Source organism: Merops nubicus, unplaced genomic scaffold, assembly GCF_000691845.1.
Source record: "Merops nubicus isolate BGI_N331 unplaced genomic scaffold, ASM69184v1 scaffold2486, whole genome shotgun sequence".
NCBI classification, from domain to species: domain Eukaryota; kingdom Metazoa; phylum Chordata; class Aves; order Coraciiformes; family Meropidae; genus Merops; species Merops nubicus.
In genome coordinates, this window is record NW_008615477.1 from 59,456 (window position 1) to 85,254 (window position 25,799).

The 25,799-nt window shown below is 38.4% G+C and overlaps 1 protein-coding gene across 1 annotated transcript in view; it reads left to right on the top strand.

Moving 5' to 3' along the window:
• Positions 1-25,799, top strand: part of VWDE (von Willebrand factor D and EGF domains) — a gene marked incomplete at both ends in the record, with an annotated part of 124,571 nt that overhangs the window by 53,091 nt on the left and 45,681 nt on the right. Inside the window, 6 exons of the mRNA XM_008942523.1 lie at positions 2,312-2,416; positions 5,086-5,200; positions 8,623-8,873; positions 10,111-10,330; positions 17,590-17,742; positions 19,043-19,207. Coding sequence (XP_008940771.1) covers positions 2,312-2,416; positions 5,086-5,200; positions 8,623-8,873; positions 10,111-10,330; positions 17,590-17,742; positions 19,043-19,207 — 1,009 coding nt within the window. The remainder of the gene's footprint in view (positions 1-2,311; positions 2,417-5,085; positions 5,201-8,622; positions 8,874-10,110; positions 10,331-17,589; positions 17,743-19,042; positions 19,208-25,799) is intronic.

A 25,799-nucleotide genomic window follows, 5' to 3' on the forward strand; every position in this document is an offset into this window, starting at 1 on the left:
TCTTTCCATGACACGCTGCCAGACATAGATAAGAACGTGCATGGGGCTACACCAGAGTGTTTAGTATAATTAATTAGTTTAGTTATCAAAATACAAACTCCTACCTGAGTGGCAGATGACTAGGGCTGTCCCTACTGGTGCCTGGATGAAGAGGTGAAAGAGCCTGGCAGGCATTTAACTAATTTGGGAAGCAGGTCTCTGACTTATCCTCAATTCATTATCATTGCCTGTAGATGTCAACAGCAGAAAAAAATATTTGTTGAAAAGTCAGCGAGGCAGAAAACAAATTTGAATTCAGCAACTTTTTACAGCTTTCATTTTTCATTTACAAACATTTGTATGAGTCAAACTGGTTGCAGATTATGAGTGATACAAAGAGTGAAATTTTTTTCATGATAAATGAAATAATGCAGGCAGAAATGACAGACTTCCTGATTGTCCTGACTGCTTATCTGGAAGAAGTGGCTCTTTCTTTGCAGATGATATATATGTTCAAGCAATCAAGGCACCACTCTAAGAGTGTCTTTGGCTTTTAAGGGCCAACTGAATTTGAAGAGAGGTTTACTCAGCTTGGGTCTCATTGAAGTATTTGTTCCACATCACTAAGGTGACTAATGGAAAAGCAATTAAAATAGCTATAAAACAACCCAATCCTAAAAAGGCACCAAAATGGAAGTTTATAATAGAATTTAGAAAAAATAATTCAAATTAAAAAAAAAAATCAAATCAAGAATTACATTTCACTCGTAATGCTCACTTCAGACAGAACAATTAGTGCAATTTTACAGCTTTTTATATTTTTCCCTGTCTACCCATTTCTTCACCCATTATTAGTGCACTGGTATTCAGACAACATTGGACACTGATAAAAGAATAAAATGAAATGCAAATTGCATTAAGAATAATATAATCTTAATGGAAGTCTTGCTGCCAGTAAGCACTATCTTTCAGTGAAGGTCTTGAAGGGGGTCGCCTGGTTTAATTTTTTCTCTTCTCAAACTGCAGGATAAGTTCTTTACTTCTTTTAAAAGAGTTTTTACCTGTAGTAACATACAATAGTCTAATATTTCAACTGAATATGATGTCCAGAGGAAAAAGAAAATAAATCTATTTTTCCTTAAAGCTATACAAAGGAATTTTATGGGACCAATAAATTCTACCGGATTTTTTTACCAATTTAAACTAGTCCAAAGAAGCTTTTTCTTTTCCACAATTTCAAATCATGAATATCTGTGAACACTGCCTGTTTACTCCTTCTCTTTTCTCAAGAAAAAAACCCTCTTAGCTCAGAGCACATTTTGAGCTGAGAACCATCACATACTGTGGGAGTATCTACTGTATTATGTTCAGTGAGCTTTCACATCATTCTTCATGAACTCATAACAGTTGGTGCTTTTTTTGTGGAACTTAAAGTAATTTTTACTCTTTGTACTTCCAGTTATCTTTGTTGAATTTAACAATTCTTTCTGAATAGTTTATTGATTGATCAAAAAACTTTATACTCTTGACCTTGTAAAGGTGCTGAGGAGATTTCAGCTTTGGGGTCACAGGAGAGATGGAGGAGGGCTTGGGGGTTGTTTAGGTAACAAGAGGACAGAGGAGCACCTGACCAGTCTAAAGCAAAGGCCTTGTCAGATCTGCTAAGCAGCTGCTTTATTTTGACTGTGGGAAGCCAAAACCTAAAAAAAAACCTAACAGAAAGGGCTTTGCTTTCCTGCTGGTATTCAATCAGTGTTATAGGAAAAATGCTATACTAAATTAAGGCTTTATAAATTACCTACTTGTCCAGGAAATGGTGAGATGGAGGTGACTGTGCTAATGTACCTTCTTATGGAAAAGGAACTGTTGCTCTTTGGTATTATCCACCCTAGCACTTTTTTTAAAGGTTGATTTAAAATCACCTGTATAAGATGCATTCTCTTTTTTTGTTACTCCAAGGATTTTACTTACTGATTTGCCATTAGTAAGAAAGTGGTCCTGAATTTCAGCCAAAAATCTTAATTTTATTTTACAGCTCCTTGGAATACCCCTTTTTAGTACTTGAGTAGAGTTACCATAAGATTACTGAAAGAAACCCTCAGAAAAGTTGAATGCCAGTTGAGCCAAAAGATCTTTTGGTTATTAATGAATAGTTTCCAGTTTGGAACATTAAACAATTTGTTAGCTTGCAGTTAGAGCCACTCACAAGCAGTTTAATTTATCTTGCTGGCAAGGATCCAGTTCAAGGGGGCGACGGTGTTTGCTCCAGAATGAGCAGACAGTCTCCATATGGAACATTATTACTTATAAGGATGATTTTTGTATCATTTAGCTCACTAACGATGGCTTCCAGTACAGTAACTCCAGAGTGCTGACCCTGTACGACGCGGTCTGCCAGGCCTGCCAGTTCCATCCAACTGGACTTTGTAAATTAAAGGTAATTTAAAGATCATAAAGGTTTAATATGGATCGTTTGTCTCTTCCTTAGCCCTCTCCCTCCCTTTGATGTACTGTGTGTAGTAACTGCTTTAGAAGAGGAAAATCTATTTCATAGGCCAGCTGCAGAGCCTAACACTTTTCTCTTTTTCACAGCCTCCTGTCTGATGTTAGGTTTTTTTCCTATTTATGTGGGATATGAATACCTGATAGAGCAAGCTTTATGATGAACCTTTCTCTGACAGATACTTCCAGAAAGACCATGGCTGACAATATTTATACTTTTCAGCTGTTAATGGAAGCAAATAAGAGTGAGAAGTCTCCTCTAAAAGGCAGCTTACCTTCTTTTTTGAAGAGTCGCTGCTATTTTACCTCTCCTAGCCTGTTTGGCAAGGGCACTGTAACTGTAAGATATATCACTTCTATACCCATTTTCTGCCTTAACAAAAGGTATACTAAGATGCATGTTACACAGTTTTTGTCATGTGGAAACACCCTTCAGCTTTTCTATTGAAATATAAAACATTCTTGCTTACATTAAGCACTGCTAAGTACAAACATATTGTACTTGGATAGTTTCAAACCCGTGATCAAAACTCTATGGCTATGTTTTAAACTGCCAGCATGATAGGAACTGCCTGGAAAGAACTATAACCTTCCCTTTTCCTGTGGACTTATTAGTGTAACACCCCCATCCCTCAAAAAAAACAGAGCTTCCCTGCTTTTATTTTCTGCTGCGTTAGATGAATTCTCCATTTTTCAGTGGGGTATCCAAAGAAACTTTTGGAGGGTATTGGTGGGATATTTGAATGTGCTGACCCTACCTTCCTACCTGAGGAACAAATAGGTTCCTACCTATGAAGGAATAGGAGACCACTAGTGTGCATATTTCTAAAATGAACATTAATCAGGCATATCTTAATTCATTTGCCTCACTGTTCATATTATGACTAATGAGAAAATTGAGTTTTCAAGTTTGCACAGATTGCAAGAACGTACCAGTTACCAAAATAAAATGAAAGTTCACATTTTTTTTTCAAATAAATCAGTGAGCAGAAATTACTTTATAGGCTCAAATAATAGCAAAACCACTTAAATTTCAAATTAAAATAACTGTGTCAGAACCATTTCAATTACAGCTACTGTGGGTTTTTTGTCAAATGCTTTCCTTATTCCTACATTTTTGAAAGTCAGAAATATATATGTTTTCTGAATATGCTGGTGTTCTCTAGGGATTGTAGTAATTTCTATCCTAAAATGCTTCAAGGGACTATTTGAACTAGGCTTCCAATTGCATCAGACCACATTCTAATTATCCCTCTTAGAACATTACTTTGTAATACCCAAATTGCTTTCAGAAAAGGTGTTTCAATTAGGGGACATTTTATATCAGGCCATTTCATATTCTGTATTCTTCTTTTATGGAGCCCATTCTGTACCACACTACCACATCAGAAAAAAAAAAAAAAAGCATCTTTTTCATCGGGACATCAGGCCTTTGAAAACAACAATGTAATAAAATCTAATTAACATCCAGATTTTAATGTTGAAGATCTGTCACATTCTGTCATGTGGCAATTATGAGAGTCCTTTTTGTTACCTGTTACTCTTAAAGTGGTATTATTTAAAATATTGACTAATACACTTGGCAAAACAAGGTTGAGAAACTAATAAGCAGTAGATAGAAACCACAAGGTTGGTAACAAAACACACATGAGACTCGGAAAAAGGAAAATGCCTTTGGTCCTTGTGGCTTCTCCCTCCAGCTGTCCACTGGAGCAGTGACATCCCTCATTTCCCAACAGCACTCCATGTTTTTCTGGGAATCTGCATTGTCAGATAAAGTCCCATCTGCAGGTCTGCCCCAACACAGGCTGCCAGCAAAAGGCATAACTTTGCCACAGGACATTCCTGTGGCGTAGATGGTAATTCAGCAGATGTAATTAAAATCTGCTAATTATGTCCCTGTGTTTGCTTCCCAGACAACTCAATTCTTTTCAGCCCATGTGGAAGCCACAGGGCCAGGGTGTCTTCAAAGGCTGCTGTGCCCACAGTGCAATACATGAACTTCTGCTGGGATGCTCTGCCAGACCTGGGCACAATCGATGTGCTTAGCTGTTGTTTACAACTATCTCATGGAAGCCCAAAATCTAATGCACTCCTTTATGCTGCATTTATATCATTCCTTTTGTATATTTTCATGAAGCACCTCAGAAATATTTAAGTTACCAGAAAAGGATTCCAAAAATTCCAAATGTAGCTTTGATCCGGGCTCAGTTTTCATTAATCTCGTGGAGCTCACTTTTGAGTATTACCTAATAAACATCATATTAGAAGTCCCAGCTGGGAATAATGATCACACACACTACTTCAGTGTGGGAATGAAAAAAAAGAATCACATTCTGTTGCATTCATCTATGCCAAGCAACAATGCACGTTGCCTAAGCTAAAACTTTCAAAGTTACAAAGATCTCAAACTGAAACTGGAAAATTTACATGCCTTGTTTAGGACAAAATACCAACATTTATATTGCAACTATTTTAATGTTTCAAGAGACAAATGAGTTTCTGCTTATCTCCAGAAATTATGAACTGCTAATTTCTTACCTTTCTTATTCCGTTTTTCCTTGCCTCCACCTCCCACCCATTTTTATTTCCTTTTTTTGGCAGGAAAATACTTGTAATATAGATGGACTTTGCTACGGTGAAGGAGAGTCAAGCCCTACGAGTCCTTGTCTCCTCTGTGAACCTGACATTTCCAAGTTTACCTGGTCTATTAATGAAAGTAAGACAGTTTGGTTTTCGTTTTTCCTAAGATTTAGAAGCACTTATCTGGGAATATGTGACTTGGTCTATGAAACACATTGTTCCTTTATCTGCCCAAGATGAATCTGTCCTGTGTAGCACATGCAGACAGTTTGCCATGAGAGTAATTGGGTGCAGGAGAACTGCAGCCTGAGCAGAAGCAGGCATTACTCTACTGCATGCACCATGCATCTGGACACATATCTTATTCTGGCTGAAACCAAAATAACATCTGAAAATGAAATTTTGATATGTCAGTGCCTTGTGCAGTGCCCAAGTCTGACAGCTAAGGGTGATGAACCCTCAATACCTCTGTTATCATCTCGCAGGTACAAATCTCTAAGGGAACAATTTGGGGAAAATACTGTTTTTAAAACAGTAGTGTATATTTTTGTTATCTGGAAGAATTGTTTCCCTTTCCTGAACCAAATCCTATGATATGCCACACAAAAGACCTTGGCTTGGCAGGGAGTCTAAGTGATAGGGATCAGCCACTCATTACCTTCGCTGCCACAGAACCCAAAGGCTCATTCTGCAGCCCGTCGTGGCAGGGGGCATGGGGAAGGCTGCCTTTTGAAGCACCTCCTGAATGTTGAGGACTTAATCATAGTTTTTTCCTGGCTACACTCCCAGGGTAAACAACAACCATTCCTTACCTCATGCTTTACAGGTAATCCATGTTTCTGGCAGCATTGTCCTCACAGCACATCTCCCGACTTACATGAGCATCTTGTCAATATAAAGATTATATCACTGCTTTTATGTAGATTCACATGTGGGTTCTAGAAATAGTTTCTCTGTACTTTTAGGTTCTGTAAACACAAGCACATTACCGAAAGGTGTGTGAGTGACAGGACCAGTTTGCTTTATTTGCAGTTTTATATTCCTTTAGGGTGACTAGGTGAGCAGGACCCTTCTGGAAGGAGAGGACGGTTGCTCTTGTCCTTGGGGAGCAGCTGGGGATGCTCAGGGACGAAGGCTCCTAGAGAGTGCAAGATATGGCAGCAGAAACAGCAGGAGCTGCTTCACAGCAGCTGGGGTGCATAGCTCCAGTGGGGACACTGCCAAGGAGAGCAGTGAACAGCCACGCTCTTCTCAGAGGTGACAGAAAGGCCCTTAAGAAGGGCCAGAAAGGACTCAACGTTTTCCAGCAACACAAGAAGTCATAAGTAGTTTGAAAACAATTTTGGAAACAAGAACAGAAGAGGAAGGGAAAAAGTTGTTTGTGAGTGTTTTTAATTCCTGCTCCAGGGCAGACACTTTGAATTTTCTCTATTTAAGAACACATGCTTCTAGTTTATGTCATTAAAAATCCAACTGTTAGAATTTAAAATTTCCTGTCAGGAAAATGTGTAGGCAAATCCATCCCCACTGTTGGCCAACTACAAATCACGTTGGATGCTACTTGGATGAGTAGTTAGGATGTCTGTAGGTAAGCCTAGACCAGAAGAAGAGCTCATACAAAGGAAAGCTGTGGGTTTCCCCCTCAGGGATATAGTTTAGTCTACTGAGAGATATTATCTGTGACTCACAAACCTTGCCTCCTTTTTGTCCTTCCATTGTGTTGGCCACAGCAGTAGCATCTCTAGGGATGAGCTGATCTTGACTGTTATATGAACAGATTCATTACTAATACCAACATAGTTCAATTTTAAAATTCAGAAAATGGCTTAAAAGGAAAAAAAAAAAAAAAATTGCATTTATTTTGGAATTTATAAAGCTAGAAGTGATTTGTGAAATCTGAAATAGATCATGGTTTGCTTTTCAATATTTAAAAATTTAGAAATATTGAAAGGGTTTGGCAGACTTGTTTTCAAAATTCTGAAAACATTTTTTAAAGTTCTGCAGTAATTGAGAGCGTATATTTATAGATAGATAGATAGATTTTCACTGGATGGCAAGGAGATCTCTGTGGAGTTAGAAACACTCTTATTCACAGACTACTTCCAGAACATCTGATTTTATGTTATTTTGTGCCTAGAAGTTCTTGTTACCTTCCATCCAGTTAATACCTTTGTGTTTATCTGCAAAAGCATACCCAGCATCAATATTTCATTGATTACTTTGTGCACAACTTTTATGGGCTCCATGGTTTGAGTGTTTGGGAAATAAAAGGTAAATTAATAGATGGAAGCTTTTAACAATTATGCCAGGACAATCTGCTGGACAAGCAGTTTGGAGAGCTCTGATAGCACAGCAGCAATGAGACACATTTAAATAACTGCATAAAGTGAGACATGCTGTGGAAAGCAAAGCCTAATAAAAGGATATGCACCACAAAGAAAAACCTAATTATGACTTCCCACAAGCACAATGCAAGGATACGTGCAGTCCTTATGAGAACACGTATATAGTCTGTAGTTTTAGAGTGTGACTTGAAATTAATCCTCAGTATTAGAAATGCCCTTTAAGTTAACATAACTATGGTAAAATTGTGCTGGGAGAAGATTCCTTTAACTATTAGTACATGTCAATTCGGTTAAAGAGGAAAATTGGCTTGAGGCTGAGGAAGCTTAGGACAGGGAAACAAAATTCCTGGCCCTGCACAGAGCTGCTGTCACCTCAGGGTACTCATGCAATCTTAGTTTTCCAGTCTAATTATAAAGTGTAATACTTCCCTCTACCTTGTCTTCCTTATATATTTATACAGTAAGTATCATCAAGTAGCATTTGTGTCCTACTATAAAACAGCCCTGTACAATTAGACTTTTATCTTCGTTAGGGAAATACTGTATGCAACCAACACCACTAGAATTACCAATGCCAATGGTGACGTGATGTGCACTACTGTCACTGGGAATAGAGTTTCAGCATCACTGACACACCTCTGCTGGCACTGAGAAGACCTTTATGTCTGTTAAAACATCTAACTGAATTCAGTCAAACTGCTCAGGCTTAATTACTACTGGTGTAAAGGCAGAAGAGGTTTTTTTGCCCCCCGAGCTGCCCACCCAATTCATTTGTCATTCATCATTTTGACATTTAGTTTACTTTATATTTAAATGGATAGAGTTGTGGACAGAATAAGTATATATATGTATGAGAAATATAATTAATTAAAGTTTTAGTAAGAGAGGGAGGACAGTGGGAGGTTATAGAAGTCCTGCCTCATCTCCTCCTATGTATGAGTTAATACATCAAAAGTCATCAAAGTTTGGTATGGGAGAAAAGTTCAGTATGGGGCATGAAAAAAAAAAAAAAAAAAAAAAAAAAGGGAGGAAAATGTGTCCTTTTTGGTAAATCCATGTGCTGCCTCTAACATCTACATTTCTTCCTCTGTTGGTCTCAGGGCATGTTCTGTACCTTTTCCTTTGAGAGTACTCCTACAACAACCCGCGCTGTGAATCTGTACATGGGAGAAACTGGAATTTACATAATCATGGTTTCGTTTTTGCTGTCTAGACAACCTGCCTCCTGTGTTCCAGGCCCCCTCCAGCCAGCTGCTGACGTTTTTTGGTGAGAATTTTGTTTACCAGTTAACAGCAGTGGATCCAGAAGGGTCAGCTGTGCTGTTCGTCCTAGAGGCTGGGCCACAGTACGCCAGGCTCTCTCCTGCTGGCCTCCTGCTCTGGAAAGTTGACTCAGAAGAAATGCAGACCTTTGAATTCTCTGTGTTGGATGAATGCAATGCACAGAGCAGATACTCTATTGAGGTAAGGAAATGAACACTTTCAAGGGAAAAAACCAAAACAAGCCTGTTCATCATGTCATTGTTTTGGTGCAATTGTCATTACAGCTAATAATTTGTTACTGTCCTGAAAACTAAGACTTCAGCTATTTCCTCATAAGTGTATATTATCCAGCACAGCAATAATGATCAATTAATGAAATAAATATCTCTAAGAACATAGAAACTATATATACAGGGAACAAGAGAGAGTGCTATTGATTGCTGTTTGAAAGAACAGTCTTGCAGAGCCTTTAAATGGTTCATTAATCTGCTTTAAAATTCACATTCTGCATTTGGATTGCAGAAAAAAAGCATATAACATGAAAGACCAAGTTTTAGCTATAAAAAGGGAGATTATAACTCATTCTCAATGATATTTTTAGGGGATGTCTTGCTCTTATGTCATTACTCCACACTTCAAGTTTTTTGGCAGAGCTTGTGCATTGCTTTGTCTTTATTGTATAGCCTAACATTAATCCTGTGATAGGATGAGCTAATAAAGTGGGATGTAGACTCTTGACATAAGAAGAGTTTTGTGAAGAAAAGGTTTTTATTCCTAAAGATTCCTATTTTTACTCATTCAAGCCACTAACATCAAAAATACCAATCTGCTGAAGCCACACAGCAAAGGGGAAGACTGGAGTCTAGATATGGTTTTAATGGAAACATTTCAAACTAGACCTATGTTTAACTAGGTGAGATAATACTGAGCTCTGAATCTGTGGAAATGCTGTTCTTGTACATACATAAAATACAGCTATGGACTTTTCTTCCCTGAAAAGAGACCAGCTAAGGAATGACACAGTCATGTTCCTGCCTGGGAGCCATTTGTAATGTGAAACAGCAAGGAGGGCATGCAGGCAAAGAGAAAAGATTTTTCATTTCTTTGAAGAATAAAGAGCAAATTCTGCCCTCAGATAGTATGTAAAAACTGCTGTTATAGCAAATAAGATTTTTTTTTCCTTATAAGAAGTTAGAATGTGTTCCTAAATGATAAAGAAAAAAAAAATCCCTTTAAAGTCAAGCTTTCAGTCAGAAAAATAGTATGCTGAGTATAAGACCATCTATCTAGACAAAGGAAATTGGTTAGAAATAAGTTTTCATAATACTAGATAACATGTTTGCAGTGCAAATGTGTCCCTTCCTCAAGGGTAACAATGTTCCCCTCGGCTGTGACTATTTGGAGGAATCTTACTTCAACTCCCTTTTGCCTTCCTCAGGTTGGAGTGAAGCCCTGCAGCTGCCTCAACGGTGGGACATGTGTTACCAACATTACATTTCCTCCAGGCCTTGGTGAATACCTGTGCTTATGTCCAAATGGATTTGATGGAGAATTTTGCCAGGAAGACACTAACGCCTGCAAATCCAACCCCTGTGGCAGCGGAACATGCGTGGACAGTGTGGACAGCTACTTTTGTAAATGTCCCCCTGGTCTGAGAGGTAACACATCACAGTTTCCATCTCTGATTTAACTAGAGATATACTGCACCACAGGGCTTTGAGTGCTGCGTGACCACAAGGATTGGTCAAATTAACTCCATAAGCCTCCTCTTCTGCTCCAGTGACTTAGCTTTAGGCAGAGAGAAAAAGCATGAAACCAGCTAATGATCCATGCCCAAGGAAAGAAAAAGGACCTAAAGCTCTGCGGTCCTGAAATGATCCCTCAAAGAGGCTGTGAATCTCCCTAATCTCAGCTGCCACCTGCTTATTTCCCATGGATTTCCCCACCCACGAGATGAGCTTGGAGCTGACTGAGTGGAAGAGAGCACTTTTGGGTCTCACAGAGTGCCTACAACCTCCTCCAGGCTGGGCCCCATGCTCCAGCTGCTCATAACACCACTGGCTTCCAACACAGTAGAGTTTCACACTGGGCTAAACGCCTTCTCCTGGGCTTTCACAGAAGTTTTTCTCTTTCAATTTCCAGTTTAGCTCTTCAGGAGGTACAAAGCGAATCTGAATATACAGGGCCTGCACAGACTTCTAAATCTGGCTCTTGGCAAAAGGCCAGTTACAATAACACCCACTCACCCAGCTCACTGTGCAGACTAGGAGAGTAAAGACTTTGTGTTACTGTCCATTCTTGTCAAATTAGTCTCCTACAAGTGAAAGGTGCTAGCTGAAACTGTATTAGAACATATTTCAGATCAGAACGAGTTCAGAAAAAGACTAAGAAAAAGTACACCTTAAGCTGAGCTCAGATTTCAGTCTTTGCACCTTGTCAAAAACCTTTCTCTGTTCACATACAGACACAGCAGTGAATTCATGAGACCCACGATGCTGGCTGCTGTGCAGTGCTATAGGTTTAAAAAAAAACTAGAAGTAACATCAAATGCACATAATTATTACTCCTTGTAGCGTGTACATATAAAAGAAACTCGATTTTAAACAAAAGCAATGAACAGATTTTGCCCAAAGGGCTCATGCAGGCAGCAAGGTACTCTGTCCGCCTTTCAGCAGTTCATGAAACTTTCTTTGTTTCGGTTGTGTGGGACTAAGTCCAGATTTCATTAACTACAAAATTCTAGCAGAAAAGGAAAATAAAAATAATACAGAAAAGTTCAGTTAAATATCTGTGGCACCTAGACAGTATTGACTAAGCTATGGTAGCAAATAGCCAAAGCCTGCTGCAATCCAGAGTGTTTATGTCACCAGTGACTCTACTGATGCAAGAACACAAAAGCTTAAAGCATAGAGAATAAAGTCAGAAAACTAAAGTTTGATCAAAATATAAACATTCTCAAACCAAGGAAACATACACAGAATATCTTGAATCCCCCTGGAAATAACATTCCTATGAGCACAATGAAATTTGGGAACTCTTTAGGCTATATTTGGTTAAACACTGGAGGTATTCAATAAGAGCTATTGTTCATTGCCTGTAAGGAGGTGGATTAAATGAATAAAAAGCAATATCATTCCATGAGTTAACAACTGCAGTGGATCTGCTCCTGTTGTTTGATCTTCACCAGTTTCACACCGCTGCCCATCTCACTTCATGTGGTATTGCACACAGAGAGAGTGAAATCAAGCTCTATTATTCCACATAAAATAGTCTACCATAATTACAATGCATTTTTGACAAATTCACATGGAGCGTATTCTGAAACGTGGCACATATTCTTACACAAACAGTAAAGAATTAAATACCCAACACTTGAAAATGCCATGCTTGAGAGCAGCATTCAGCTGACCCCAGACACAAGGGCACAGGACGCTTTGATGGCCAGAGAAACACTAGTTTTCCCTGAACCCTTAATTCTTGCCAGGTTAAATAAAAGTGCATTGCTATTGCTGTTCTTCCTGGGTACAAATTGTTAAAATAGAAGCAACAACAGAAAAGAAAAAGGCATGATTGAGTGAAATAGGAATATATCTCAAAGTTTTAATAGCAGGTGAAAAATTATAAGCAAGTGGAGCTGAAAGCCAGCTGGGAAGTGGATGCTTTTACTTCAGGGCAGGTTCTGTGACAACAATAAAGGCTCATCCTTGATGCTGTGTTTATGTCTCAATTCCCCAGGAAGCCATCAATAATCTAATGAGAAGGCAATGCTATACTGCTCAAGTGACAGCACCACTTCACCGTCAAACCTTTACAAATGATAATGAACAGGTAGCAGGAACAAAAAATTTACTCTTTTTGAGAGCTTTCCAAACAGCCCTGCAAGAGAAGCAGAGCACAGGGAACGCCGTGTGTTGCTAAGTGGTAGCAATTCAGGTGCATCACTGTACCCCAGGCAATGCCAGGGTGTGATGTGGGAATGAGGACAAGGAAGGGAGAGAAGCCACTGGGAAATCTGAGAGAAGGATGACTCCAGAATCATTACTTCAAACTTCTGCAGTGACATATATCTATATCTCATCGAGTGCTCAAAGTTCATTCATTTTTCTTCAACACTGCTAAGATAACAAGAATTACTGTTCTTTGCTTTTTTGGCCACTAGAAAGCAAGAACATCACCCATCTGAGAACAGAACTCATCCTTGAAAACTGTATCTGAATAACAAAACCGTTCTTTCTTTCCCCATATACCGGTGATTAACATAAAACTAGGGGACAGAGAGGAGGGTGGAATGATAATTTCATTTTACTTTTCAGAAAACTGAAGAAAACCCCAAGATTTGTTCCTGGTTTGTAGTAAATCACAGAGTCCCCTCAGTGAGATTGCCTGTTCCTTTAGGTTCAGCTTTTTGTGAGCACAGTCAAAAAGTCTTTCTCTGCATCTGTAGGTGGTCAGCTCGTCTCAAGGCATAAAAGGACTTTGTCTTCTCAGCCTATTTCCCATGCAGGGACAGAGAAATAAAGCTGGCATAGAAATAGATGTTACAACTTTGCAACCTGAAAATCTTTTATTCCTACTAGTTTTATTTGTCCTACAACAATGCCAAAAGATTTGAGACCTCCTTGTGTTGCAGTGCACTGGAGGTCATGCAGAGTCCTTGACACTTCTGGGTGCAGGCAGCTTGCTGTCCATTCTGCTGCTTCTTCAGCAACCTTCTGCCAAGTTTCAGACTTTCCAAACATTTGTCCTTGGACTCAGCTGGATTATCTCTATGCCCAAATTGATCAGATGCTGTTTAAAGTCATGTTTCTGAGTGAAACTAAGTGCTTGCATAGTTCCACCTTTATGTTACAAAAATCAATTAGATGACTTAGTATTTAGTTTTTTAACTTGTGGTGTTCCTTTGCTTTTTGTAATTCTCTCATTTTTGACATTTTAAATCCAGCTCTTTGCAGAAAAAAAAAAATAGAGTACATAGGAGGGAGGAGAGGGTTCTGAGGGACACGCAGCTGTTGTTTCTGAAACTGGGAACTTCATTCCTAGTTTCATCATCTATGGTAACATGTTTAGTCTTTTATGATACTCAGAGAAAGAAAATAATTACTAACCTAATCAGACGGTAACTCATTCAATATTTCCCACTATGTGATGTCTAATAATTTCCCAATCTGTCACCAGAAAGCAGTATCAGAGAAAAGCAGCCTGATGCTAGAATGTGCTAGATAAATTATACAACAGAAACAGTAATCCAAAATCTAACAAGAGAGAGGAGAAAGTCAGTTAAAACCTGCAATATGATATGGAGTCCAATTTAAAAGAAAGAAGCAAGAAACATGCAAAACCAGAACAATTTAGCTTAAGAGGGCACCAGAAAAGGGACTTGGCTTTTGTGCAGCTGTTCTTTTTTTTTCTACAAGACAAAGCAGGCATGAGAAGATGATGTCACAAAGTTTTTTAGGCAGTTCTATCAACAGAGACTTCAATTTGATTTTTTTACATGGACATGCTACTTTAACTTGTAAGGAGTCAATTTGATTTTTTTACATGGACATGCTACTTTAACTTGTAAGGAGTATTAGAAGCTATCTGAAATGCTGAAGCAATAACAGACATTGTAGGAGATGAATAATAATGCTCTGGTTTTATCATTCTGTTTTTATTTGTTCCACTGAGACAAATTTTGGTTTTGAAGAAAAAAAAAAAACAATATTCTTTTGTCATTAGATCATCTTTTGTGATAAAATTGGCTATCTGATATGGAACAAGCCTTTGTGTACCTAGTGATATGTCCTGAAGGAGGTACCTGGACTCTCCAGAAGTTGCCCCAATCTCCTTGAGTATTCCTACATGGGACAAAGGACATGCCCCAACAGAAGTGAGATGGGCTGGATCATGACCTGCCATCAGGGCTGCTTATTCTGGTAACCAGCAAACAGCCAAGCAAGTTCTCTCAAGTGCACAGAGACAGCAGCACGCACACCTGAAGCCTGAGGGAGTTTTTAACAACATTACATGTGATTACTCTGCATCATTTGCTGTTCAGATAGCAGATTTAACTTTGGGGTCACCTTCCCCTATAGGTATCTGTTAAATCATCCAGAGCTGTGAATTTGAATATCAATTGCTTCCAGGGATTTTTAAAACCTTTTTTTCCAAAATCAGCAATAGTCAAGGCACATGGTTTTGGGTTCAGATCCTATAGCAGCTTATCTTCTATACACTAGCACCATGGTTCAAAGATATTTTCAGAATATTTCTTCAAATTTTAAATAGGGGGAAAAAAAAACAGTTTTGAAAAAAAAATCTGATAATTTTGTAAGGTTTAACTTCAGCCAGATTCTATCAGGCTGGCTCACAATAAGCTATTATTTATGTGAGGTTCACATAGACATGAAAAGCACAATAGGTCAGTACATGGCTGTTCACATCCTAAAGCCCAAATGGTGACACTGCTACTTCAGCATATGACAAAGATCTCACATAAGCAAGACAACAAAAGCAGCTGCAAAGATATGAAATGCAGGGGAAATAATTTATTTAACATGCACAGCTTTCTACAAGCAGCAGTCTCAAGTTCAGCACTTCTGGTGCCAATAATGACAGTAATAACAGTGTGATAAAAGCAGGTTTAAGTGAGACAGTGGGGAATTTGGCTCTAACGCGAGTGACGTACCCTGTAATGAGTTTACAGCTGAGAAGTAAGCCTTAGTCTGCTTCAACATTTGAGCTGAGGAATAAACAGGGGATCTCTCCTGATTATTAGCCTCCCCTTTGTTTTGCCACAGGGCTTACTTGTCAGGAAGACAGGAATGAATGTGAAGAGAGTCTTTGTTTCCCTGGAGTGTCTTGTATGAATACCTTTGGATCGTATGCATGTGGAATTTGCCCCACTGGGATGGAGGGAAATGGTAAAACTTGCAAATGTAAGTGGTTTGCATGATTTATTTTAACAGATGGGGGGGGAAAAATAGTTTGATTCTTCTACTATTTATCCTTATTTGAGTACTCTGCACTTGCCTCAAGTGTGGACCTTTAAATATATAAAGCAGACTATTGTCACGTTACATTAATACGGATAATTGCAAATAGGTCTCTGCTATTTTTCACTGTAGTTCAGTTTCATTTTGGTTAGAATAAACACTGTAGTAGTGCCAGCTAGATAATTTACCAAGCACATTCCCCATGTTTTCCATTATTTCACTCCTAAATAACACCATCCACTAATAAGTACTTGGGGAGCACCCCAAAGATTACTCTTGTTTTGAGCAAGTGCTGTGTAAGCAAGATGTAAGGTAAGAGGAAGAAGGTGCACGTGCAAATCCTTCACACATCTTCACCTTTTTCCAAGGTGTGATTTCATTAGAGGAGGCAGTCCCCAGCTGCTGAGCTCATGCTTGGCATAAAGTCATGCCACAAGTCCCCACTATAATGGCCAGGAACAATTCTACACCTGCTCAGGATTTGCTTTTGGGGCCCTCCTTTAGTAGGGAGACTACACTGACTGGTCTACTCACACTCTGCTTGTTTCAGTCATATACACATAAATCTTCTCCAGAAATAACATTTGGTTAGACAGAAGGAGAGAAATCAACACTTGAATTGTTTCACATCTGTTTGTTTGTTGGTGTCGCCAAAGAAATCCAAGAAGCAAAATATACAGATATTAACTGTTTGGATAATGACTTTTCCTCATATTGACTACCAAAAGGAAAAAATAAAATAACCAGTATAAAAAGACTCAGTTGTAACTGTAGGATCCTGGCACCAGCAGGACTGCCTTTGATTTACCAAACAGATTTACCAAATATCTCTCCAATCATAGTGCCACATGTCTGTACAGAATGTTTTGTTTGCTGTATTATTTGGCCACATTGGTTATTTCAAAGTGATTTTGCATCTGTTTCACTAATGCATATTTGTGTAGCTAATTTGGCCAATGAAAGAAGGATATACAAAGTAAACTTTTAAATATGTCAGAAAAGTAATTTCTTCCATCACATTTTCTTAATTATGGAGATTTCTCTAGTTCAGAAATTTGCCATTATTAGAAGCAATAAGACTGAGGGCTTCCTTGTCCACTCAAAAGAAGATAGATAGAAATCATTCGTTGTGGTTTTGATATACAGACCTAACATATCTGCAGATATTTCCCTTGCTTAAGCAAGTGCAAAGGGTTTCAGGAGGAAGGAGGAGGAAACAGAAGTGACTTTATAGCTCTTAGAGTGAGTTATAGCTCATTCCATTGAATATATGTAAAGGATCATAATCTCAGGCTCTATTAAGAGTACAGAATATCCAAGAGACCCAGGACAACAGTTGTTTAACCTGAAACATTATCTACACAGACTTTGCAATCCCTAACTCATTAAAGAAATTATGTTAAAATTATGCAGAAAACAATATTTTTTAGAGTCCCCACCAATCAATTTTCCTCTTTACATGCACGCATACTTTTTACAGGCATTTTGACATGTAGAAAGTTTGCAGCTGAACTAACAAAAGCCAAAAAACACACACAACATAGGTTCAGAGAGAAGCTTTCAAGGAGAAGCAGGAATCAGACAGAGCACAGGTCCCAGTGTGTGGTGTAGCATCTTCACCCAAGCAGCAATGCTCTCTAATGGACAGGGACCTTCTTGGTGCCCTCAGCTCAATAAAAGATCACTGTGCATATTAAGTATGTCTCCCAGATGAGCAAAGTTCAATGAGTTTGGGCATAGTAATTTTTTCTATATTTGTGTTGAAGCTTTGCTGCATGTCAGCAGCTGACTCACCTGATTTGCTGTTGTTTGTTTGATGGTTGGCTTCCAGGATAAACTTGTGTCCAGTCATCTGATTTGCTGTGACTGTTGCTTTTTATCATCAATCACAGCTAAGCTCTAACACCTTGTTTCCTTGTCTCCATGCTTTCTTTTCACAGCTGTGCCTGCTGCTGACATTACTAAAGCTCTAAGCGTTGAAAAAGGCAATGGCAAAGGTGATTTGAACAAGACTGAGGTTAAGCAGCCACTGCATCCCTTAGAGGCAAAGGATTCTCCTGTAATTAAGAATTTTAACATGAGTTATAAACAAGGTAAGTATCCAAGGACATGAAATCATTTTCATTTGTTGCACTCTGTGTATTCAGAAGTCATACATTTTACCATCTCAACAGCAAATATAAACTAGCTGGTTATAATACATCATAGAAATATAACAGTTAAAAATATAACTCCCCTTAATGCATCAGACTGTAGATTGCAGCTAAACAATTTTACACAGAAAGGAAAAATTACAGCAATAGCAATCAGAGTGCTAAGGCTTAACTAAAAATTGCATCACTTCTGAGGTAGAATAAAATCACTCCAAATCTTAGTGACCGATGGAAAGCAAGATGACAAGAAAGACACCTTATGTCAATTTTAATACCAGGGATATGCACCTACACAGTGCTTATGTTGGCCTTGTTCTAATCAGTGTTGCATATTTAGTTGATTTTCTAGTGAAAATAGGAAGGAGAAGAATTGAGACTGGGCATATCTGCTGTGTGGAGGCATACATAAAGGAAAGATTTATTTTTTTTCTCACCTTTTTGTGTCCATACTAGGCCAACCAACATCTAACCAGAGCTTGCCTTTTACAGGTAGCCATCACAATGCTGTAGGTAAGGTGCAAGAATGATGCTGAAAATACTTGAGACTCATGATGGAGACCTCACTGGAGGGGATTAAAAAAGATCTACAACCATCATTAAGATTTTATACATTATCTGTTCTCTGTCTTGACACTATTAAATACTTCACAGGCAGTTCATATACACTTGCTAGTCAGTGACATCATAAGTGGTAAAATATTATATACTACTGGAGTGTTTAATTTTGCACATAGTTCTCAGATAATTGAAGCAGTCCCCTGTCATACTAGGTTTGACACATTAAGGATGTTACTAGATCAGAAACACATGTATGTGTATTTTTAAAGGTAGGCTATATGTGCTATAAGGGTTGATGGTTACCTTCCAATTGCAAAACACCAAAAGGGTGACAAATGATACAGTTTCTCACTCAGTGAGCCTTTCACTTTTGCTGAAAATTACAGTTTCTATATCATTGATGATAAATGCCAAACAACTTTGAGTCATAAACTTGAAAACATGTAATTAGAGGACTAATAAATCTTGCTTTAATGAGAAACAGCTGTTCTGTTACATCGTGCCTACAGGACATTCTCATGTTTGGCTCAAGGTTTGGGAACATTCTGCATTAATTAGACTTTGAAAGAATAAAAGCAGCTATAAAGCTTTCACTGGGCTCAGGCAGCGACTGCTTCGTTTTATATATGCATTTGATTTGAGGAATTAGAGACAAACATGCTGGAATTCCCTTCTTTTCCAGGCCAGGCAGCAGCACTGTCCCCTGTCCCCAGCTGTGCCAGCAGGCCCTGTTTCCCTGGAGCCCTCTGCTTTGATCGGAAGCCCCCCTACATTGGATACGTCTGTGGCCGCTGCCCAGAGGGGTTTCTGGGGAATGGTCGAACCTGTATCAAAGTCCCCAGACCAGGTACTTTCTAATTTTTAGAATTTTAAAAAGGTTTTGCATACAAAGGCTGTATGAAAATATGAACGACTATGGCAGTACAATTCAGCGTGCTTTAGCATCAAACACTAAAGGCTGTTTTCTTTCACTCTTACCTGATGAGCAGCTAGCAGGCCTTATTTCAGAAATACCTGGCTCTGAGAGTTAAAATTCAATAGATTAACCACCTCATTTCCTACTAGGGAGAATTCTTCACAACAGGGCTTGCTAGATGGTATGAATCACCACATCTGCATTTCTGCCACAGCACTGGCATAGGATTTTAAAACACGTTTCCTCCTCAGCAAGATCAGAACATGACACACGTCAGGTATCACTCCACTTTCCTTCTTCCCTAATTCTTTTGCTCCAAGGCATCTGTTCTCCAAGGTGACCTGTGAAGATGATGATAAACAGAGTGTCATGCAAGAACAACTATACCAACAACTAAAGGCAACAGATAATTAAAGCATTTCAGTAGTATCATTCATAGCCTGAGCAATAATTTTCCATAGGGAGCTCTGTAACTCAGCTGGTTCCATTAATCTCTGAGGACTGATCATTAGAAGAGGTCTTCTGCTGTGTTAAAAGAAAAGCTGGGTCCTGACCTCAAGCAGAAAGTGGCAATGGCATAGCAACCACTCATCAGTCATCTGATTCTGCTCTCTCTCAATGAAATTCTCATAATTCAATGCATGATTCTCTGGGGACAGTCTGGATGGTTGTCCCCTTTTTACTGCACAGAGTGATCTGCCAAGAGAATTCATGGTTATTTCTTAATAACTAGCTACTAGGTCAAATTCCTTGGTATTCTTCTTAGTATTTTGCTTAAGTATTTGAGATACACTGGCTTAAAGTCTGTCAAACTGTTCCCCAGCCTCCTACCCTTGACAAACTCACGTTCACTCCCCATTCTGTATCCAAATCAATGACTGTTACCTTGGTGTTATATTTTAATGCCCACTATCAAAGTGGAAGCAATTTTACTGCTTAGTGTAGGTATCATCCAATCTCTTTGGACTATAAATTGATTTTAGCCAGTTGTTTGAATCTAAAGGTCACAAAAATAAACCCAACATTTTTCTTTCTCTAGCAATGTGTATGTACAAAGTATTACTGAGTCTGTCAGAGTCACTAAGTCACCTATTGATTCTTCTATAACTTGGTGAAGCTGTAAAAGCAGTTGAGCAGAGAAAAAAAATAAATCATTGTGCATATAAATAAACTAACATTTCTGTTACTGCCCAAAGCTGCACCTTGTCGTTAATGGGATAATGGGATATACATTGTACACCCCAAAGGCCATTTAAATGCTGTTGAGTAGAACAGATAGTCTACAGCTGTAGGTATTGGTACAGTAAATCAGACATGCTTACATCGTGCTTGTATAAACATTAACCAGTAAATTTGTGTATGTTCTAAAAAGGGAAGTGTAGACAGTAGCTGCCATTTGCTGTGATTCATACCTGTCATACACAATACCAGGTTCAAGAAAGATCCCAGGTATCAGGATCTGAAACTAATATGTGCTTCTTTCAAAAGCAAGCTGTATATCAGAGGCTGTGGGGCTGTTCTTTTTCTTCTCAAATATGGAAACTGAGTCCAGGAGTTCATGCTGCAAATGTGGCCATACAACCAGCTCGGGCACTCTGGGGAAGGAAAGAAGAGGAATTATTTTTGTTCCATCAGAACCTTATGTTCACTCATATGAATAAATCACAATCTAAACAATGAGAATCTTGTGCCTCAAGGTTAAACGAGAGTAGTCATTTGTTTTAATATTTAGAAATGAAAGCAATTGCTGCAGCTGTATGAGTGTCCTAATTTATGACCAAAATGACTGGTTTAACTTTCTATCCCATGTGTTTTGCTAGTTGAAGCAGAAGTACTGTATAGCATTGATGATTAAAAGATACCAGACAAAAAAAAGAATGAACTTTCAATTAAATTTATGTACAGTTATGGATTATTATTATTGTGAAATCCACCCTGTTAGAATAATAGCTTCTCTCTCATAACTTATGCTATCAGTCTTCAAATGAAACAGAACAAATCCTCTTCAGCCTGCCACAGTGCTTGTGAAGGTAGTGAGATTATGTGCCACTTCTTTCCAACTCCAGTAATTTTAATCTAAAAATACTCTTGCTAATCCCTATTTTTGTACTTTTATTAGCTGCTTTTGACATGAAGCTATACTCAATTGTTGTGATTTAAGGATTAAAGGATAAGTGTTTTTTCCATACAGAAACCACAAAAATCACCCAGCTGCCTTTGTAGGCTACTGGGGGAAAAATATGCTGGAAGAAAATTGTTTCCTAACTCAGTGTTTGAAGAGCAGCACCCAAAAGTCCTTCAGTTTTGATTTATGATCAGCAAAGTACCATTCCCTGAGCATTGATATGTGATAGGTATTAAACTATTGATGTACTTACTGAAAAATATGTAACTCCACAAGTAAGTCTCTGAGCTATATTTACCTGCTCTGCCAACAATGCAGGGCCTCATTCTGTTCTCACTTAAATGTGCTTTACTTGGGTTATATCACTAGTTTGTACTGTTTAAATCAACCAGACTTGGTTGCAGTTGTTCTTGAAGTACATCAGATTAGTCTTAAGGAAAAATATCACCAGTATCAAAGCTGATATGGAGTTTCTTATTATTATTTTTAAAAATACATTCTCATATCAGAAACAAAAAATAATTCCCTCCCTTCAAAATCCATAAAGCAGGTATCCTACATTACAAAAAAAAAAAAATCACTATTAGGATCAAAAGTCTCCTAATTTTGCTGGTATTACAATAAAGAGGAAAGTCTAAGGAATTAAATCTGTCCAGGCTTCTATGGGCACATTTCACATTTGTATAAAAATATCTGTTACCTTTTCGTCAGAAGAGGCAGATCTATCAAACCATGCAGCATCATTGGTCATATTCTTGGCACAAAGAAAATGAATATATCCTAAGGGGAGATGCTTGTGATGCTCCTGCATGTTGCAATATTAGTTCTCGTCAGATGAGACTGGTATTTCTCTAGACTGGTTTCATCACTCTCAGTCACAGAGATACCCATCTGTTTGCACTTTCTTTAGCAGGTTAGAGAGGTCGGTGTCATCACAAAAGATTTATTTTTTTTCTATTAGTAAATCAGCAATTTTAGTGGACAAAGCAGTGCCACATCCATCACCAATAAAAGATTGTTTGTTCAGAGCCAGATCTTTCTGCCTCTCCTGGTTTAGGGAGCCAAAGATCAAGGGAGAGGATTATTTTATGATCTCTGTAATCGAGTTCTGCTTTTCCATTCTGAACACCACTGCTAGCTCTCCTGCCATAGCAGTTAATTTGCAGTATTGTACACATTTGGCACTTGATATATTTTTGTGTGTGCCAACTATTTGTTATGTTTATGTACTCTGTCTATGATTCCCTGATTCTATATTTTATACTACTCCATTATCTGCCCTGTGCTTCTGAATTCACTTTGATTTTACATCACAGAGACCTCTGTGACCTTCCCATTTGCACCAGTCAGATCAGCTTCAAGGTGTGGATTTAAAAGGGGAATATGATGGTTTGAATTAAAAGGTGCATGTTTAAATACATAGCACTCAGACTAATACCAGAGGAACCTACTAGTCTGAAGTTTACATTTTTAACTTTTAACTTTGAAATCATTGCTATCATTATTAGCACTCATCATTGATCACTGTTCATGAAAAATTTATAAACAGCTCCAGTAAGAGCTTTGGTCACCAGCTGAAGGTTCCACTGTGGAGCTAACTGCAGGAGTAGGGACCTCTTACTGCCTGGAACCAATCAAATGATTTTGCTTCGAGATGACTGAAGAACATAATGGGCTCTTTGACCTCTTATCTAACAGAATTGATGAATTTGCATTAAAAAGATCAAGACCCAGACTCCAGTCTCACATACACCAGTGTAAATCATAAGCAGTTCCATTAAATGAATAGCATTACCCTAATGGAGCAAGCCAAGCACTGTTCCTGGAAGCCACGTCTTAAAACCTGTTAAGGTAGGCACATCACACACAGACCTTTTAAATACAAAATCTGTATGTACCAATAGGTGTAGATAAAACACACACACTTTTCAGCATTCAGGGGGTGCTTTACAATGAGTAACTAACCAGTCTTGGCACAGCTGGGCAATGAGTGACAAGGCTTACTTGAAGACAGGAATATTTTGATGCTGCAGTCATTAGCTGTGAAGTTGTCTGAGATCCTTGCAAAGAAGGCATAACAGAAATATCAAGGAGATAATAAATAATATTCTGTTTTGCCTCTGTGTCGCAATAGCTCTCAGCTATTCTAGTGGGCTCCAAAACTGGGAAGTATTGCATCTCAGTGCCATGGCTTCCAGATCCTAGCTCTGAAACTCTGTCCGCAATTTATCTTTGGAATTTATGGTGGAAGTTGTCAATCCCTTTCATAAACTATGTTTCAGTGTTTCTAGTTTGTGTATTTCAAGACAAAATGTATGTTTTTTTTTTTTTTCACACTGACCAGTTATGATGCAATGATGTCTCTCCTTCAAGGGATGATGAAATTGCAACTGAATTGGGGTTAGAAATGCCACACAAAGACATCCTATACAAATCTGGATTCATGAAAGACACAGTTTTGCAAATGGCATACCAGTAATCTTTGCACAAGGCCAGGATCAGCCTGATGTTTTGGACATAAGCTGTGACCCTTCCCTACCCCCTGAGTACGTAATTGCCACTGAAAATCCACTCCTGTACTTGTCAAGATAGAATGGGAATCTGAGAGTCTTTCTGATGGTTTTCTCCTCCTCAGGGACACCTAATAAAATATTAAGTATTTTCAGAAAAAATATCAACAGAGGCCTGTACAGAATCTGCTATGACCCAAACATAACAACTAAAGTAGGCACGGTGGGAAGAATATGTTTAGATAATTTGAAAGATAAATGGTTTCCAGCTTCACTGTTCCATATACTCTGTCAATCCAGAATTTGTTAAGTGCTCCAATACAGATGATATATTTAGGAAATGATGCAGCTCAGCAATAGAAGACCAATGAAGCCCAAGCCATAAAACCACTAGGGAAGAGGATTCAGCTATATGCCATGAATAATATTTACATTCAATCAGAACATCAAGTACAGATTACATTTCTCTCCTATCAAGAATGTGCCACCTTTTGCTTAAGCAATCACTGTGCCATCATGACTTTTAAGTGATAATAAGAACTCAAGTCTCCAACAAATAATCTATGGAGGATACAGGCCCTGTAGTTTTTTTTACTCTGACAGAACAGAGAGCAAGATTATCTCTTAAAATTTCCAAGCTCATCTAATCATCTAGCTCTAATAGCACATGGCTTTTAAAGAGAGACAACCCTGTATTCCACAAATTTGATGGTTGCTGTTTTGTTAAAGGCTCTTAGAAGCCCTTTAAAACTGTAAGTAACTCATACTGGACTAATAGACTGGCCCCACTAAAGCAACACAAGAGTTTTGCCATTAGCTGCAATGGCAGGAGTTGAAGAAAAAGGATCCATAAGCAATGCAAAGCACAGTACAGGCTGGGGTGGGGGACAGGAGGGGGATTAAAGGTAGCTGTGAAATACAGAGACTCATCATTGTTCTGGAATAATTTAGGACTAGTTCCTTACGTCTTGCTGTTGTTGAACAGGTACTTACAGATGTAGTAGCACTCACTTCACTGGACTTGGTGATATCACAGCCAAACTATGCAAATTTTGCCCCCAAAATTACCTGTCACATGTATAGAGCTAGTTCATTTCTGAAGGGACAGAGCAACAGCCTACAGCTAACGTGAGACAACTGAACCTCTGGGATGCAGCAGAAAATGCTCTCTCATCCTGGTGATTTATTAGATTAAGAATTTCATAGAATCACAGAATAGCCCAGGTTGGAAAGGAGTTCCAAAGAGCACCTGTTTCAAACTCTGATTTCGCAAATAAAAATTGTCTCATTTATTATAATAAAAATACAAAAGACTTTAATTTCTATAGGACACAGCAGGGTAGAACCACACACTGGAGAGCATCACTAGAGTTCTCTGGCCTGGGAGTAGTCCAACAGTTGATAAATCTTTTGCATTATTAAAAAATAACAGTTCTGGCTAAGATTTTCTCTATACTATCACACATTGCTCACAGTACTTATAGAATATTGTTTTTAAGATCTCAGAAAAATCAAGCTATTGGTTTATGAAATTTTTAATTCTTCTTAAGCTAATGTAATACCTCATATGAAAGGTAATCCTTGAGCCTTCTTCCTTCTCTTCCAGATGCCTCTGGTCAGTTGATAAGTTCTTTATATTTTTTTTTGAATGAAAAAAAAAAAAAAATAAAACAACAGGGACCTATTGTCTTCTTCATAGCTATTTTATATCACCATGTTGAATCCCTATGTGACCTGAGCTTGCTTCAGAATTCTTGCTCCCTTAAAAACAATAATTTCCACAATACTTCCCTAGACCCTTAGAGAGGAAAAGATTAACCACAACACTTGCTAGCTCAGGTGCTGCTACCAAATATTTCTTCTTGCTCATCCTAACACTCTTTACAAG